This window comes from Seriola aureovittata, chromosome 20 (assembly GCF_021018895.1).
Source record: "Seriola aureovittata isolate HTS-2021-v1 ecotype China chromosome 20, ASM2101889v1, whole genome shotgun sequence".
Lineage (NCBI taxonomy): Eukaryota > Metazoa > Chordata > Actinopteri > Carangiformes > Carangidae > Seriola > Seriola aureovittata.
The window spans coordinates 11,017,451-11,029,605 of record NC_079383.1 but is presented as its reverse complement, the minus strand read 5'-3'; the positions used below and the strand labels follow the sequence as shown (position 1 = coordinate 11,029,605).

Genomic DNA, 12,155 nt, shown 5'->3' with positions numbered 1-12,155 from the left:
ACCGACTCCTTACAGTACCTACTTACATACAGTATAATGCATATTTCACAGTATATTATAATGCCTGGCCTCCCACATGGGCAAAGGATAGCAATGTATTAGGCTGATGGGAGGAAGTGAGGGGTGTGGTGTTCTTGTCAGATCTGTGGTGATGGTGATGGTGATGGTGCTGGTGCGGCCCTTACCTCCCAAGTGATAGGTTCCTCCTGTGGTGATGGTTAGAGGTGAGGTGGAGCGCACAGCGGACGCCTCGTCGCCATCTAACGTCAACATGGCAAAGTTCTCCTTGGCGACCAAACGTATTGCATGCCATTGTCCGTCGTTAAGGCCTGAACCTGGAGAGTGAGGATAAAAATGTCTTCAGAAGACACACACTGCACAAATGTCTTTGCACAAGTGTAAATCAAAAACATCATGTTGTTGAAGTGCAAATCCTTAGTTAGTGCAAGATTTCTTGAAAGATTCTCCAATAAGAGCACAATTTGAACTGACTCGCTCAAGCCACGTCCATTAAAAATACAACACCACATTCTTTTATTTATTTGTGAACTTTACAATGATGAAAATATGTGACGTAATTTGTGCTTTAACAAAAGTTCAGCACTGGCGTCTTTGACTGTTCTCCTACAACAAAGTTAACTTTGTTACAGAAGAATATAGAACATCATTAAATCTGACTAGGATTTCTCTCTGTTTACCTTCTATTTTGCAATAAAGCTGTTTTTTTTTCTACTGTGATTGCACTGCTGTGTTTGTTACCTCTCTTATGCTTCAATCTCAGCTACCTGGCAAATATGGCTTCAGACAGAGGTGATATTAACTAAGGATCATCTACGCATCTGTACCACATTTTTTCTTACATACTGCACATATTCTTGAATGTATACCAATAGTCCCTGATTCCTCTCCTCTTTTATTCTGTTCTCTCACTCCTTCTTTCTCTCTTTCCCCCTGTTTTAGCCGAGTGCAGCTTCCAGTCTCAGGGCCCCTTTGTCTCAACTCCATTAACTCTCTGAGAGCCCTCTTTGCGTCTGAGTACCAGAGTGAATGTGTGTGAGTTCTCTACAGTATGTGTGCATGCAAGCTTTGAGCACTCTATGCAAGCGTGTACAAGTCTGAAATGTGGTGTGATGTCTGCATATGTAGTGTAGTGTGTGTGCGTTTGTGTGTGTGTGTGTTCGTGCATGCAAGTTTTGTGTTCTTCTTTTCTCTCTCTTCCCTTGTAGCTGTGCTCCATTAAATATGAGTGATGTTTTGGAAAGGGACATTACTACAGGAGCCGAGAGAGAAGCCAGCTCATTCTCATCACCCTCTCCTCAATACATCACCTCTTACTGACACCAATCTCTATTCATCCTTCCCCACCTGCCTCACTCTCTGTCCCTGATTCTTTCTTTCATGTTCTCTGTCTTTATTTCCTTTCCTGTATTCCTGAATTTTACTTTTCCCCCTTTTTTTTTTATCTCTATACCCCTCTCCTCTTGTGGCCATCTGCTGCAGTGACTGTCTTTTTCAATTCAGCTCAGCTTGCTGCTTCACTGACTGTAATACATCGAAAGTGTGGACACTGTAGTGAAGTTCAAGGCACGGTCACGTGCAAATCGGTCTCTGCAGAGTATAATATAATTATGCATCTGCAAGCAAGTCAATACATATGTTCCTTAGCATCCTGCGTGTGTTAATGCTTTTGACCCATGTGTGTATTCAACGTCTATGGGGCACACTTTTACGTTGTTTACGTCCTCCCAGAATACACTTGAAGACCCTGGCTTTCATGTTAGCAGGGAGTCTCCTCTAATTAATCTCTATCAGCAGGGTGACCACGTGTGTGTGTGTGTTTGTGTGTGAGAGAGTGTGTGAATGAGATCATGGCAGTGACCAAAGAAACCAAGAACCAAGATGCCCCCCCACTGAGTGGTGTGACCACTGTGGCCTTGTTCAGGGCTACACACTCTTTTACTCTCTGTCAGAGAGTCAAATACAATGATACTGTTTAACATCACATTTTAGGTGCACTTGAGAGGTCATGAACTGATGAAGTAATAAAGACAGAAAATAAGGGGATGTGTCTGCTTTGTCTTGATGACAACAAAAAACCAGTTCTGGTAGAAAGCGACCTTGATGTGCTCCTTCACTGACAATCACATTTCTGACTATACACTGGTTTGATGTAATCACCACCAAGCTTTCTGCACCACCCCGTCCTTCTCTATAACCTCTTGAATGTAATGGAAAATAGATACTGTGTAACCTTGTGTCCCCTCATCTGTTTTACATCACCTGCAATAGCTTTGAATGATGAGCTTATCAGTGATAGCAGTGTTATTGAATCTTCACACTCATTGCGGCACACACACACAAACACACACACACACACACACACACACACACACACACACACACACACACACACACACACAAACAGACACAAGCGCCTGCTGAAACACACAAACAAATACGTGGTGCAGTCTCTCTCTCTTTTTCTGTAACACACCCCAAACACACATGCTCAAACCACGGACATGCCAGCTGTCTGCCACAGATAAAAAGAGCACAGATAATGAAGGAGAGTAGAAGAAGGAGGAAGAGAATTGTTCAGATTAGACGAGATAAGGCCGTTTCATGGCTTGCTTTGGGATTGTCATTCATATGGAGGAGCCTGATAACAAGGTGACGGGCTGACCAGCCACTTTGCTCTGCTTTTGTTTTGAATGAATTACAAATTAAAAAAATCGCACTTGCATGATTTCAAGCCCTCATTTTGAATATTTGGAAAAAGTCATCAAACTGTGGCAAGAATGTCTTCCCAACTGACAAATAACTCATTAAACAACTGAAAAGTTGCAGATGATTTTACATAATAAATAATGAAATGTGGACCTAATTATATCATTTCTGAATTTCAGAATGACATTTGACCCACATATTCACATGACATTTTGGCACTTCTAACTCAAATTTTCCATAAAGTATTTTGTTCTCAACTTCATCCAAGGTTTTTTTTTTTAAAACAACCAAAAATATAAACCCGAGCTTTTTTCTTAATGCAGATAATATGAACATCTTAAAGTTGAGTGTACAGCCACTGACCAGCTGCGTAAACATGATACCATCTGCATAAACAAGATAAACAATGATGTTATGAGAATGGTCATTTTGAAAACAGCTGGGGTTATTGCATCAGTCTACCTTCCTAAATATGGTCAAGGACAGCCTCCTTCTGCCAACTCTGCACAGGACAAATAATAAGAGTTATCTTTGGCTAATCATGCTCGCAACACCTGTGGTCAATGGGAGTACATGTAAAAAAAATCATTTCCGAAAAGGAATTTCTGGAGGGGTGAAGTTTTACAATCAGGGTTTCTGTGCTGCTGGTATTGCTGTTCTGTCTGTCTGGGGCATCGACCCAAGCAGAGAGTGGAGGCGCTGACCAAGGTTTAGAGACGAGTGGCCAGACTTGCGGTGATTTCTGGGACGAGCTGAGAGCTTTGAGAGACATGGTGGTGGAGCAGAGGGTGGAACTCAGGAATACCAAGGCTGAACTACAAACCCAGAAAGATAAAGCGGCTGGTCTGATACATGGACATTTGATACTGTATAGCATCTATTTAATTACAATCCAGTAAACAGAAAATCACTACTCAAAGAAAAAAAAAAATTAATTATTGCCAATTCAAAATACAAAGATCCAAAACAATACACTAACAATTAGAGTGTCTATGTGTTTTACAATAGCTGTACGCCTGTTACAACCCATCGCTTACAAATTCCCTAGAAAAAAAGAAAAATCAAAACCCAACCTACAATGCCACAAAGAGATTGGAAAATTTGATCAAAAGATTTTCATGGAATGATTATTTGTTGAATATAGTGTCAAATCAACAGGAACAATAACATAATAACAAGTCAGAAATGTATTTTTATGAAGATGTCGTGGATTACTACTTTAGACAGTTTTATTTCAAAGAACTTCATTCTCAGCCTCTATGATGTTTCAGTGATAAGCTCCAGACTGACAGTAACTGAAAACAAGGTGACAGCAATTACAGTAGAGCTGGAAGCGACTAAGACTGTACTGCATCTCCAAGAGACAAAAGTGGAGGAGGCTGAGAGACTGATTAATGGTATGTAAAAACTAAAATCACAGACTGTAATTTTAACAAATCTTGAAAGAGCAGTTTATTCAATTATTGGCTTTCATGCTTGTGCAGTCCAAGCAGCAGAACTCATAGCCCTGTTTTCCAGAGTGACATCCAATGATAAGGAGGCACAGGAGCAGAAGAAGGAAGTGACAAGTCACAGGGAAGAGCTGCATGTTTCTAAGACTGAACTACAGCTGACCAAGAACAAATTGGATGAGATCCAGAAGACAAGTATTTTGATGAGCAATCAGAAATACATACAGTGGGGGTCCAAAATTTTGAGACCACATTCCCATACATATTTCAACTAGAGAGAATCCTGCTCTAAATAAAATCTTTAATACAGAACTGTGGACATGGCTTTCCCTTGAAACAAACCTATTGTTTCAATCTTTAAAAAGGAATCTGGTTTCCATCCTGTGTTTACAGAACCTATGAAGATTGCGTTCTCTGCTGGTTTGGGTGTTTCAGGAAAGGTTGGACCATTCAATACTGAAACTCCACTCGTCTACAGTAGAGAAGTCACAAATATTGGCGGGGCTTATAACCCACTTACAGGTAGTGTACGTGGTAGTGTAGGTAGTGTTTATGATGATCCTAACTCTTGGAACATCTTCAGTGGTTTCCTACTCTGTTCTCTGTGATTTTAAGATATAGTTTGATATCTTCAAGAAAGAACTTGAACAAGCATGGTATGATTCACTAAAATCTATCAAGTGTACAGAGTTATCATCTCACTCGAATTCAAAAGTAATAGCCATGTTTTTGTTAATCACAAGACTTAATTTTGCCCTTTCCAGCTGTCTATTAAATTGCATTCATGCTTTATAACTGTCTGTATTGTCTTTGATTATCACAAACTGAACAAGTCATTTATACACAGAAGTTGACTCTTGACTCTCTAATGAACAAGCTGACATGGAGTACAGTGTTTAGGAGTATGTCTCAACAGCCCTCCACTGATATAGCTTATGCTTCCTTTTATGGGTTATTTGGCTCATTATTTGATGCTGTATACAGTGTATGACCTTAATCCAAGTAACCCAATTACTCACTTCCATAAAATATGCATTAACTGCAATATTCTAACTTAATTAACACAAAGCATTAGTGCGCATATAAATATGGGCTCTGTCTCACACTACCCTAAATAATTAGGAAACTGCATCTTCACTGTATGTGTCACATTTTGAAAGATACCTGTTGCATTTTTCAGAAATACTACCATAAATGACAGTGCTATTATCTTTAATAAAGAAAAAAACAAACACAAAAACAGAAGAAATTAGCATATTGCACCAGCATGGTTCTACAGTAACATTAGCCCAGAATGGACAAACCAAACACTGGCTCCAGAGAAGACCATGTTTTTAGGTTGAAGTGGCAGCTTGAATTTGAATGCCATTGTAGGTTCTACTACACGCTTGGAAACGGAGGGGTTTTCAGTTCACCGCTAGATGCCAAATCCTACACACTAGTTCCTTCAGTACAATAGAAGGATAATATAATAAGACAGTTGCCTACCTGTGACCAGTCTACAAGTACTCTCAATCTCGCTCGGCCCTTTTGATGACAATGAAACTATTGATTCACTTTTTAACAGAAAAGATCATTCAGACTCTCCTATGCCACTACAGTCCTGAATTTATGATGGGGACAATTCAGATGAGGAATCAGAAGGTGATCTCGTGCTGAAAACACAAAGATCTACTCTTTTCGAAAGAAACGCTCATGCAGTTTACATGAGCAGCACAATAACAGCATGAAGTATAAACTTTGCAGGGACAAATGCACTGATCAAATTAGTAAGTAAGAATAAAAAAATTAAAGGTTAAACAACACCATGTCTTTGAAGACACATGGGGGCCAGAGCACATCATCAATCTTCACTGATTAAATTGTTTGTAATGGCAAAAGCAACAAACTGTACTGCAAATACCACATGGGCATATCTGTTGGATTTCTGTGCATGTACATAGGAGGGAGAAATGAGCGTGTGTGTTGGAAAATAATTTTTATGTAGTGAATCAACATTAGGATGAATGTGGACAATGTCATGCGGCTTCTTTAAAAAAGAAAAAAACTAACAAAACAGAACCACTGCAGTCCCTGCATATTACAAGTCCCTGCACATGCAAATTGACACAAGGTCCACATGGCTCCTGTTACCATGGTAACATCAAATATGAAACACACATGAAACACTTCACACCGTGAAATCTAAAGTGTATGACCACAGTGAACCAACACAAGAGACTCTGACAGTCAGGTTACAGACCTACTTAAGTAATTTTACCATTATCCACACTGTTTCTTTAACTGTTGTGTCAGCCTGGGAGAAGAGCTCAGGTAGAGAGTAAAAGTGTCAAAGAAAATCTAGCAAAGCATAAAGAGTTTGTGCCAATGCACAAACCGACAAGTGGGCGGACCAGCACCACCACCCCTGACATCTGGGCTGAGGAGTGAAGAAACATGGTAATAGGACAGAGGGTGGAGCTGACTGTCACCAAGACCCAACATCAATACTAGAGACATAAAGTAGCTAATGTGCAGAGTGAGAACACAGGCAAATAAAATATTGCAACTAATGCCAGAGCCAGCTTTGAGTTAATAAAAATATCACTAGAGACATGCAGTCTGTTGAAGGTGTTAAACAGAATAACTGAGAATAAGCCATATCCTGGATCAGAATAAATTTTCTGTTCAATTACAGCTTTTTGCTACTGACAGTTTCAAATCTGAGGTCATGAATATTAAACACATCAAGCACATGAGAGCTATCTATAATACAGGGGGTTAGGACACATACAAGATATATAGTATCACAGAGTTAGAAATCCTAGACCCAGAAAGCCAAGACACACAAGTGTGTGTGTGTGTGTGTGTGTGTGTGTGTGTGTGTGTGTGTGTGTGTATTTGTGTTTATCTCTCTACATGGAAGTGTGCAGGTATTGTATTTCTATTGATTTACGTTATATTCACCATGGGGACAACGGATGGATAACAGACATCAGATAAATCCAATTTTGTGAGGTATTGACGAGCAAGAGTAAACTAAAATAAATAAATACATAAATAAAAATAGGATTTAAACATTAAAGCAAGTCTACACAAGGACACAGGTGGAGTAACTCAGATTGAGTTCATTATTGTTGCAGTGATTTGATCTGCTCTTTTTGCAAATAGCCAAGTAAAGTAAAAAGTAAAATTGCTGTGATGATGATATGTTTGACAGGATTTCAACCAAGGTCAGAGTGATGGTGACTATTTTCATAAACTACTAAATACATTGGCTCAGTTAATGATGAGGTCCCCTGGTAAATGGAAAACAGGGGTGGGAGTTATTATAGTAGACAGGTGAATACTAATCACACTCTCAGAGGTAGAAACTGATTACATAGTTATCAGAAAGTAATAAAAAACAAGTATCATCTCATCACATTACACATGGGCAAGAAACATTATAATTGGCTAGGGATGCAAATGTTAAGCAGTTTCTTTAATCAGTGGTTGACCACATTAACAATCAATAATCATTTTTACATTAGCTCAGACTAAAGGTGTTGGACATACAGTATCTAACAATTAAAACAAAGTCTAACACATTTTCCTTTAAAGTACTGTAGCCTTCATCATTAAATAACCTCTAAGGTTATCGAATAAACATGAAACAGATGGGGTGTCGTGTAGCGCAGTGGGTTACGCAGGCGCCCCATATATAGAGGCTACAGTCCTCACTGCAGCTGGCCCCCAGTTTGACTCCGGCATCAGACGGCCCTTTTCCTGCGTGTCATTCCCCCTCTCTCTGCCTCCCCGTTTCCTGTCTCTCTACTGTCCTGTCCATTAAAGGCACAAAAAGCCCAAAAAATTCTTAAAAAAAAAAAAAAACATGAAACAGGTTACCCCAATCTCGCCACAGCGGAGTCAGGTTTTACTGGTTTTATATAAGATAAAATGCAAACCTTATCTACATGATGGGATTGACTTGTGTGCTGTTAACTGTAGCTATCATTAGAACAGCTGATGGAAATGCCTGCTCAGCTGGGAAAGATGTCCCAGGCATGCAAGGAAACTGTCATGTAGTCTGTAACAGTGCAATAGATAAGCTTGTATATGGAAGGTATTGTGCATTTTATGACTAAAGCATGAAACCTTCTCTACTGCTTTTATAAACCATGGTTTATAAAGTTTATTTTCAGACATGGACGCATTCCAGATGTGACCCCTGGGACAGGGCAGAGCCACCTGGAGTAATGCGTGTGGTTCAGACCAAACTAGCATGCTAACTTCTGATTAGAATGTTCGCTGATGTGCTGGCTAGTCATGATATTACATAGAACACACAGCAGAAGTTGTCAGTGTTTTTAACAAGCTATAGCTACCTTAAGACCTAGAAATGGTGGGGTCTGCAGTCCCTCTGCAAAATTGGTTGTCTAAGCAAAATGGTGTTACATGGCCATAACAGCAAATACCCATCTTTATGCAATTTTGGCAAAGATATACGCTACATGATTATAATAGAGAAATAGAAAAAAAAAAAACTGCTGCAATGCAGCAATGCTGAGGTCAATGACCTCTCAAGGTCACCATAGGTCAGATACAAATTGTCTCCACATCTGAAATAAAACCTTGGGGTATGTAGACACTGAAACTTTAATGCTTAAGTCATAAAATGCACAATTGTTTTGCCTATCTGCCCCACTATAATGCCAACACTTTTCCAGTCCATGGCATTAGCATGAGCGTCAGTTGACAAGCTAAACTAGATAGCTGCTAGACAATAGCTGTGTCTCAATTCAGGTCTTCGTTTGAAGACTGACTTTAAATGCTGCTGAGAAATGCTTCCTTTCGTTTCCCAGGCAATGAAAGATCCAACAGGTTGATCCTTCACAGCCCAACCCGTCCCAAGATTCATTGCACGCCAGTGATGAATAGCTTTTGAAGAAGAGAATAGGCGGACTCTGCAAATAAAACAGCAGCTGAAGATAAAAATGGAAATCCTTCAGAGACCAGACTGTTTCATTTCGGTCTGTCCTTCAGAACCTTAGACCTTAGATCAGAAAGGTCCAGCCCCTGAACTGAGACACAACTATAAACGCCATGGAATTTTTACAGCTCTGTTTTGCAGTGTTCATCAACAACCACACACACACAAACACACACACACACAACACACAGTGAGCATGCTGCAACTTATTTACCCATGTTGTGACTTATTTCTTCATTGGATGGCACATTTTTTTTTGTGTGGCTCTTATGGGTGGTCAGCAAACGCATGTGTAACTTCAACTCATATAACAGTAAGAGGTTGCACCTAGTGGCACAACAGGGCACTTGTCTTCTGCATCGTCTATTAATATATTTACAGATAATCAATTAATCACAGACATCCCTGTTTATGGCTGTTCCTGATCTTTTTTTTTTTTAATCTTGTGTCATCTCTCTGGAGAACATGTACAGAATGTCACACAGTGCAACAAACCCTTTGACCAACCAAAGACTGTAAAGTGTGGATATAATTCTAATTTAATTATCATTCTGCTCCTCTTTCTGCTTGCTTTCCTTTCTCCTCCCATTTCCTATCTCACACTTATTGCTCCTTTCTTCTGTCCTTACCCTATAATTTTTCTCCTCTCCTCTCTTCCTGTTTCCCCTTGTTTCCATTCTGTATTGATCTTGTATGTACAATATAAATGAATTTTGTCTGCTATAAATTTATGGGGCCCTCTAGCCTTCATAAATTTATCCTCTGCCATCTCCTCCACTCCTAAATATTCGGTCCTCTAAGGTAGTTTGAAGAGCTTTGCACATCTTCGCTGATGGCAATAGGCCAACCACACAAAGCCTGAGAATATGACATATTAAACCTCGCCTACACACACACACACACACACACACACACACACACACACACACACACACACACACACACACACACACACACACAGACACACACATATTTGTACTTCTATCCTTATGAGTACACTCATTGACAAAATGCATCCTCCAGCCCCTTACCCTTATCACAACTAAATGCCTCACCCTAACATAAACCTAATTCTAACCTGAACCCTAAAACCAAGTCTTAACCCTCAAATAGCCAAAATGTCCTCACTTTTCTGTCTCAGAAAGCATAACTATAAGAAGTTTTACTCAAGCTGGTCCTCACAAGGATAGAAGTACACACACACACACACACACACACACACACACACACACACACACACACACACACACACACACTCAGGGGGAATGAAACAATATAACATTATAATCGGGGGTGGCTGTAGTGTGTTTTTTTCCCCCTTATATCTGTGCCTCAGGCCTTTCCATTATTGTAATGCCTTATACTTTCTATTCGGACTGAGCAAGTAACCTTGTGTGTGTGTGTGACTGATAGTAATTCTGCGTCTCAAAGGAACTGATGTTATTACTTCTAGCTGAGTTGATGGGTGTAAACGCTTCCATGCAAGAACATTTGCGTGCGCACACACACACACACACACACACACACATTTTTAACATAGCAAAAATATTTCTGCTATGGGTTTAGAGTGATAATGATGAAAAGAATAAGTAAGTTCAACAATTAAAACAAGCAAGACAGCCAAGCAGATGAAAGAGTTACTCTTGCATAAAATACCTGTTTTATAAAACTATTACAGAAAGGAAAGATAATACATTCAACATACAAAGAATATTTGTGATAATGATATGCAAATGATACGAAAGAGTTAGACAAGAACTGAAATAAAAAAAAAACAAAACAATGGCAACATGAAATATTGGACTTGTTGGTACTATTTTACTGCTGGAGTGAACGGTGACAGCAGTGTAATGATTTGGGCGATGAGCTTTCTATTTTCAAACAAACACTTCTAAATTTGCCTCAGGTCAATCCACAACTGTGTTTTTGATTACTTTGACTTCTTGTTTTGTCACTGTCAAAAAGTATGCAAGGAGAAAGAGCTAAATCACATTTTCATCTTTTCTTGATGCTATAGTAATATATTTCATTCATTAAGATTAATTATCACTACATCTTTTGTCTTCTTAGACAACCAAACAGGAATACAAAAACATATTTCCACACTTTGTTGCATGAGAACTCAAAGGAAGTTAGATTTTCTTCCGCTCTGCAAAAGCACTGGAGACAGTGAGTATTGTTTTCATGGAATCAATGCTGGTGTCCAACAATTTGAATAGATAATTAATCAAAAGGGTGATCAGAGGATAGCATCTTCAACACACATACTCAAAAACAAATACCATTATTCACCAGCTACCTGTATTAGGTACAAAAGAAGCCTTTTTCACTAGCTTCGGTTTATTGGATCATTTCATGGTGGGTAATGTGGAAAACAGGGGCTTGATTTATATATGAGCACATCAGAACATACTTTGGTCCTGCTGTATGGTCATTAAAGCAACACTTTCCAGCCCTACTTTAACAAAGATGTTGTGTAATTCTAATAAATGAGTGATGAAAGCGGAAGAGAAGAGAGATTGAAAGTTAATGAGTAAGTCAAAGGAAAGTGATGGGAAAATTAGATCACAGTCCCTACAGGAATCACAATTGAGTACCCTCTATTAATGGACACACAACACACACACACAGATATTGACACCCACAGTCTAATTCTAGAGTAGTATCTCAAAGGCCTCATCTTCCCTTTAGTTTGATCCTCCATCTCTCAGCTTGAGAGGAGGAAGAGGATGAAATGACACAAGGTTTCTCAAAGGAGAGAGCAGCATGTTTCCGCAGGTCACAAACAGCCTTGGGGTAAATTCTTGCTGTTGCAAACACAGACAAGACCACACATACATAGACACCCACATTTTGTATGTGAGTTCTTGTATGAGTATGTGTATATGCATGGGGTTTTTTTGTGTGTGTTCGTAGTAGCAGGCAAGATCTGCCTATCGCTCAGTCTCTAGTCAGGGAGATAAATTAACTTTAATGACCTGGGACCCACTGTGGTAAGAATGAGGTTATGAAGAGATCTTCAGGTG

The 12,155-nt window shown here is 39.4% G+C and overlaps 1 protein-coding gene across 1 annotated transcript in view; it reads right to left on the bottom strand.

Moving 5' to 3' along the window:
• Positions 1–12,155, bottom strand: part of cntnap2a (contactin associated protein 2a) — a 351,965-nt gene that overhangs the window by 124,762 nt on the left and 215,048 nt on the right. Inside the window, exon 10 of the mRNA XM_056364796.1 lies at positions 186–335. Within this exon, the coding sequence (XP_056220771.1) occupies positions 186–335 (150 nt within the window). The remainder of the gene's footprint in view (positions 1–185; positions 336–12,155) is intronic.